Source organism: Osmerus mordax, chromosome 11, assembly GCF_038355195.1.
Source record: "Osmerus mordax isolate fOsmMor3 chromosome 11, fOsmMor3.pri, whole genome shotgun sequence".
NCBI lineage: Eukaryota > Metazoa > Chordata > Actinopteri > Osmeriformes > Osmeridae > Osmerus > Osmerus mordax.
Window position 1 is genome coordinate 8,987,190 of NC_090060.1, and position 6,487 is coordinate 8,993,676.

General features: G+C 46.3%; 1 protein-coding gene across 3 annotated transcripts; it reads right to left on the bottom strand.

The window, feature by feature from the left end:
- Nucleotides 1-5: 5 nt before the first annotated feature.
- Nucleotides 6-6,152, bottom strand: gkup (glucuronokinase with putative uridyl pyrophosphorylase). 3 transcript variants are annotated; one of them, XM_067246260.1, is made up of 23 exons: nucleotides 6,003-6,152; nucleotides 5,343-5,449; nucleotides 5,176-5,220; nucleotides 4,909-5,062; nucleotides 4,557-4,628; nucleotides 4,208-4,296; nucleotides 3,970-4,126; nucleotides 3,814-3,891; nucleotides 3,635-3,726; nucleotides 3,450-3,555; nucleotides 3,232-3,311; nucleotides 3,033-3,101; nucleotides 2,830-2,890; nucleotides 2,659-2,675; nucleotides 2,503-2,560; nucleotides 2,283-2,375; nucleotides 2,116-2,176; nucleotides 1,915-2,028; nucleotides 1,686-1,743; nucleotides 1,404-1,472; nucleotides 1,151-1,214; nucleotides 1,000-1,071; nucleotides 6-525 (listed from the first exon to the last, which is right to left on the bottom strand). In XM_067246260.1, exons 1-23 carry the CDS (start codon nucleotides 6,057-6,059, stop codon nucleotides 430-432), a joined length of 1,869 nt encoding a protein of 622 aa, XP_067102361.1. In that variant the 5' UTR covers nucleotides 6,060-6,152; the 3' UTR covers nucleotides 6-429. The 3 variants fall into 3 exon arrangements, 2 of the variants coding, with proteins under 2 accessions (XP_067102361.1, XP_067102360.1); XM_067246259.1 differs by having other exon boundaries at nucleotides 3,190-3,311; XR_010877777.1 differs by lacking the exons at nucleotides 6-525; nucleotides 1,000-1,071 and having other exon boundaries at nucleotides 1,155-1,214; nucleotides 1,686-1,784; nucleotides 3,190-3,311.
- Between the last annotated feature and the right edge of the window lie 335 nt (nucleotides 6,153-6,487).

The window sequence follows — 6,487 nt, forward strand, 5'->3', positions numbered from 1 at the left end:
TCGCGAATAGGTGTACGACTGTTTGGGCTAGATAACTATGTGTGACAACGGTCTCTGGCAGCTCCCCGCCCCCTGAAGAAGCGTTTAATTATGAGATCGAGTGTGAGTGTCTCCAGAGCAGTTTTCAGTTGTGAACCTAGGCTATAAATGAGGACCTCTTTAACGATACAGATTGATACATTGCAAATATATATGTATATATACATATATATATGTTTTTTTTTTTTTACAGATTGTATAGCCTAATTTAAAAACATCACATATGGCAGTATATCTAGAATGCATATTTTCTCCAACATCCGCCCTCACAATTCATTCCTACTCAATTAGGGATCACACTGACCCAAATCAATAAAAAAAATATTGCTCTTATTTCATTATTTTACAGATTATACAGTTGAATGATTCAGTTACGAATATAATGCCTGCTCAATCCTGGCAGCTATGTAGGCTAGCAGATGGGTTGTAGGGGACAATGACACAGAACACACAGCCGGCCTCCTGGAACGCCTTCCTCATCTCCACCTGGTGGTCAGACATATACACTACAGTTAATATATTTACTGCATACTATACTGTAAACACTCACCTGTAACCAGAGTCTGAATTTTAGTGAGGTCCAACCACAGAAAGCATCAGCCCCGGGTCATTTTTTTAGATATAATTGGGAATATTATTCTTTTAGAATACCAATTACAAAATGATTTTCTTTTTTTACCAAGGTCTGAACCTTGGGTACATCATATGTAATAGCCTGGCACACAAAGTTTATAAACACACACACACTCACAAATACTTTACAACATTACACAAAAATTATAACATTCTACGAAGCACTACATTTAAAAAACAATGAGAGTCTCATCATAAGAGAATTAGGTCAATTTTCCGCCAGTTCAATATCCTCTTTTCCCTCAAAGAGTCCAACGTTCCTAGATCCTACCCATTCATAGATAACCCAGAATGATAGAGCCCTGCTGAAACACAGGCCAGCCTCACCAGATGGTCCTGGTCTGGGCACAGACCCACCACTGCTCCTCCACTTCCTGGAAGCTTCACTGCAGAGCCAAACTGTCAACACACACACACACGTGAAGAAGTCATATGGTGCAATACTGATTCTTGGCTAGATCTGTAGCAAGCAGTTTACCTGTCTAGCCAGCTGCACCATTTTCAGGTTTCCTGGTCCCAGACACTCGTCAGAGTACACTGACCTGTGGACCACACAGATGTACATGTATAATATGACACATATCATATGTTTATGTCTGATATTTGTATATTATATGCAGATGTCTGATATGATGTATACAGTTTTATGTATACTATGATCTGTTTATCTGTATACGTATGGTAGTTGTGGGTCAGCCTCAGGGGCTGGATGGCTGGCAGCCCTTCTTCACCTGCGCAGCTCAAAGTTCTGGTCCATCAGCTGAGCCAGTCGGCTCCAGTCCCTGCCCTGCAATGCTAGCCTGCAAGAAGAGGGAACCCAGTTGTTAGAACACTAGAACCATGAAGAACCCAGTCCTTAAAACACTAACACCATTGAGAACCTATAGCATGTAGAACAGTGGTACCATGGAGAATCCAGACCTTAGGGACAATAGAACTTAAGAATAGTAGAACCATGTTTTAAAACCCCAGAACCCTGTCAGTGTAGCCATGTGACCTGGCCTCGGACTCACCTGGCCTGGTCAGTCAGCTCCGCAAAACCCTTCATGGCCTCAACCACCAGGGGCTCTCCTGGAGAGACGGGGATGGGACACACGAGTTTGGTGCCTGGTCTGCTTAAAGTTAATAAGCTACAAGTACACGGGTAAGTAAACTTGAGGTACTGAGGTAGTAAGATATGTGTATCTGGGGTTAGTGAACTAGAAGTACAGGGGTGGTAAGATACCAACACAGTGAGCATACCACTGAGCCAGCGTTGTCTGACGTTGCTATGGATACGGCCAGAGTCGCTGGGGTCACTCAGGTAAGCTAGCCAGAACAGCGGCAAACTGCTCATATCCATGGAAACATAATCACCTGGGCACAGGAAACACACACACACATGTATACATAAGTAGCATCACACTCAAGAGAAAGTCTTACGAGTCTATTTAATGTACCTACCATGGCCCTGATCATCCATTAGCTGTTTGCTGAAGTCCATGTAGACCAAACCTTCATAAACCTGTAATAAAACAGCCTTTGGATGTAACTTTACAACTCTGTACTATAAATCTAGTCCAGATTACAGGTCTAGTCCAGACTCGATTAAGTGTAATTTGACCTCTGACCTGAACAACTCTATCCTGTAATCCAGCCGTGATGAACAGCTCGTCGGTCTCCACATTCAGGATGAAGTTTGCTCTGGTTGGCTTAGGAAGATCCTGATGAAGCACAGCCACAGCACCACAAACACAACCCACCAGTCATTTATCTCAGCGAGGACAGAGACATACACAGAGACATACTGGGCCCCAGACACGCTGTAGATGTGTGTGAGAACCTTCTTACCCGCTCTGTGATATTGTAGAAGCTCATCAGACACTTCAGGGTGGCAGACACAATGGCACTGCAGACACAACACACCAACGCAGACAAACGTGACAAAAAAGCATGCAGAGGAGTAGACAGTTAAGCGACAGAGAAAAACCATGTTCTGTGTCTTACCTACTGCCAGCCAAGCCCTGAGAGGAGGGGTGAGAGTGAGAGGAAGAAAGAGGAAAAGAAGGTGGGTAAAAGGGGGGGAAGCGAGGGAGCGAAAGCATAAGAGAGAGAATGTAGCATCACCAGCATGACTAAAAATGTTCCCACCTGGTTGGACATCAAACAATCACTCACCACCTGCCGGGGAATGTTGGTGTCGTATTTGAGTGTGAAATTCTGCTTGGTAAGGGCAATCCTGCCACACAGAGACAAAGACGGAGAGCAATGAAACTTGATTACAGCAAAGTGCATCGCGCTTGTCTGTCTCCTGTAGACCCAGACAGAAGGTTGGGCTCGGGTCAATAGACGTAGTCTAACTGTACTGCCTGCAGACTCACCCTTGTTTGGAGCAGAACTGGTAGAACTTCTTACAGGTGGCTTGAAGCAAACGCAGCCCTCCCAGGTAGCTGTGAAGCAACACAATATCACCTCGTTAGTCCACTTTGCCTCAGCCATCTACACACACATTAACCAGTATCATATCCAACATTTCACCCAGCAGTCAGAGTTGATGAGGTACTTGTCCTCCAGACTGACCCCTCCTTGCGGCTGATGCAGAACAGGTCCTGCAGGCTCCCAAACTCTGTGGGGTCGTTGAGGGGATGAGGCATGAGGACCTGAACAAAACACATGCTTAGGAAAGCACCAATAAACACCTGTGGTATGGTTAAGTTCACCCATACAATCCTATGTGCGTGTATGTATGTGCGTGTGGGTGTGTGTGCGCGAGTGTGTGTATGCATGCATTCTCTCACCAGAGTCTGACTCTCCACCAGTGTGACCTCAGCCCAGAAGTTGGAGATCGACATGGCGATTGTCTTCCCATGGAAACCATCAGAGGGGTTTCCTATCAGTCCAACTCTGTCAAACAACATGACACTTTTATATCCTTGGCAAGCCCCGCCCCCATGGGTGGAGTCTGGAGAGGAGGCAGACCTACCTGGCATAGGAGCGACAGATGATTGACTTGGCTGGAGAGTTCTGCTGCTTGGCAGAGTAGAGAGCCAGCCATTTGGTATAGTCTGATAGCCCCTGTTACAAGCACACACACACAGATTGTCACTCTATTATTTTTGTTCCAAAACCAAGTTAGTCGGTGTATATGGTGATGTCACTGACCACTTGGCCAATCAACTGGAAGCCTGTGGGAAGCTTCATCCCGAACACAGGAAGCTGCTCCTCGTTGATGAGCCACTCCTGAAACAGTTGCATCAAAACCTGCTCAGTGACAGTGCATGTACACACACACACACACAAACAGGTCAGCTGACTGACCCAAAAGCACCCAAAGCTCCTGTTGGTGACGTGTGGCTGCAGGGACAGGAAGTTGGAGATGAAGGGCAGAGTGGCAGAGCGGAGGCAGTAAAACACCACACTGGCCAGACGGGACTCTGCTACTCCCTCCAGAGGCTTCTCCAGGAACCGAGTTACCCTGAAAACACACACGCGCACAGTAGCAGCCCATTTGCTCCATGCAGGTTGACGTGTCTGTCGGGGCGGACGATGGCTCTACCTGTGTGTGTTGGGGCAGACCTCTACGATGCCCCGCGAGCTGCTCTTCTCTCCCTCCTCCAGTTCATAGTAGATGGCCAGCTCCCCTGGCTGAGACAGGCAGACATGCAGACAGACAGACAGACATGCAGAGCTGACTAACCAGCTCTCTATTAAGGGAATGAGTGTTGCAGGACCTCTTTAGACTAACAGTCCTACAGTCCCTGGATTACTGTCCTGTACTTTGACTACGATGCTGGGTTTACTGTACCGGCTTTGACTACGATGCTGGGTTTACTGTACTGTGCTTTGACTATGATGCTGGGTTCACTGTATTGTACTAGGCCTATAGTACCAGGCCTGTATCTAACCTTGGACTTGAAGAACCGGAGCACCTGGGCAATGTCAAAGTTCTGGTCGGCACACAGCATGTCACCTGCAATCTGCAAAAAGAGAAAACACCATGTTTTATTTCCAAGACAGGTGATCTTGCTGCTGATCATCTTCCTGTAACTACTGACCACTATGATTTCATAGTGGAGCTACGGATCACCATTATGTAATCATGGAGCCACTGACCACTATGATGTCATAGTGGAGCTATTTACAACCAGATGTCATAGTGGACCTACAGACCACCATAATGTCATAGTTGAGCTACAGACCACCAGGGTGTCATAGTGAAACGATTAACCACCATGATGCCATCGTGGAACTACTGACCACCATGATGTCATCATGTAGCTTGCGACTACGGATCACCAGCTCCAGGTCGGCCACGGCACCCAGTCGGCCCTCCAGCGTTGTGCTGCCGTCATTCACCACATTCTCCACCGGAAAGTCATTAGCTGTTGCCCAGCGCTCGTAGTGCTTATACCTGGAGAGGAAAGGACCGCAGAAGAGACGAAGGGGAGAGGAGAGGAATGCATCACAGGGTCAGTATCGGAAAATTATCCATGTGAGCCCTCCAAGTGTGAACTGTGTACTTACTTGTCTGCATTGGTAACCAAGAAGACTTCACTGAACAGCTGCCTCCTGAAAGGAGAATCAGGGTTAGAGTTAGGGTACCTTCTTCAGGGCTCCCTGAAGTGCTCGTGGCAAGTGTCTCGGGTTTCAGTGGAGGGGACATCATTCAACTTTGACAGGAAGTGACTCACGTGTTGACCGTCTCCCACCAGAAGTCCAGGATCTTCTTCCCTCCCACTCCAGGAAGCAGGGCCTTGGGAATCCCTGCCAGGTGACTGTACAGCCCTGTCACATCCATCTGCAGGAGGACACATATACCCTCTCTTCAACTAATGTGCATGAGAGGACACAAATCGGGAGGGTCCTTTCTGGGAGCCCTCGTACTGTACTACAAGCACCACCACCAGAAAGAGCTTGTGTATGTTAGCAAGTTAATCATGTCTACCTTTGCAAGGCTACACAAAGACTTGCCGGAGTATTTCACAGTCAGTCTATTGGACTATGTGTAATATGCATTCTTAAACTGTCCTAAAGTATTTCCAGAGACCTTTCCAAAATCCAGATGCCTCTATGCCTTTTGACATAGTTATTACACCCAGTAGGCCTATACAAAGTTCAGTTAGAACTTCTCAGAATGTTGTGCTTTAGATTAGAACATGTGTACTGCAAGCTTCAAATAGCTCCACTCTCTGGTAAGAAATACACTCTCAACAACCTCTGTGCTGCCGGGTAAACATTCTTTACAACTACAACGACTGACAGAAATGCAGAATGTAAACGAGCATAAAGTCCGCCACAACAAGCTCGCGTGTTCCCCGTTAATCAGTTCACCGTCTTCCATAGCACTTTACCTTAATCTGCGTCTCCAACAAAGTGCCGTGACCAGCTACTAACAGGATACATATCATTGTCACAGGTCTTGATTTTTGTATTTTACTAAAAATTATACCAGAAAAATAGCTTGGTTTTTGTATTCACGAATGCCAATACAACGGTCTGTCTGTGGTTCAGGTTGCCAGGTTTATAATAAACCCCTAGTTTGCAATGTTAGGATTTTTTTGTAATCTGAAGAAGCAGTCCTGTGTGGTATGAGTGAAAATGCACACAACTTGATGTGAGGGTTTACTCACGGAACCTGGCAACCCTGCCTAAAATTCAGATTTATGCCAAGGCAAACGCACTGAACAGGCAGATCTGTGTCTCAAGCTGTGTCCCAACACCCATTTACCTTATTTTCTTTTTTTTAAGCAGAAGAAACATTTATTGATGCACACACACATGTCCAACACACACACAGACACACACACTTGAGTGTGACTGAGTGAGTGAGTGAGTG

Coding starts and splice junctions, on each gene's coding strand:
- gkup (XM_067246259.1), bottom strand. CDS start 6,059: ATGATATGTATCCTGTTAGTAGCTGGTCACGGCACTTTGTTGGAGACG. Junction 3,102..3,189: donor TCATCAACTCTGACTGCTGG/GTGAAATGTTGG, acceptor GTTGCTTCACAG/CTACCTGGGAGGGCTGCGTT. Junction 1,072..1,150: donor TGGTGCAGCTGGCTAGACAG/GTAAACTGCTTG, acceptor GTGTGTTGACAG/TTTGGCTCTGCAGTGAAGCT.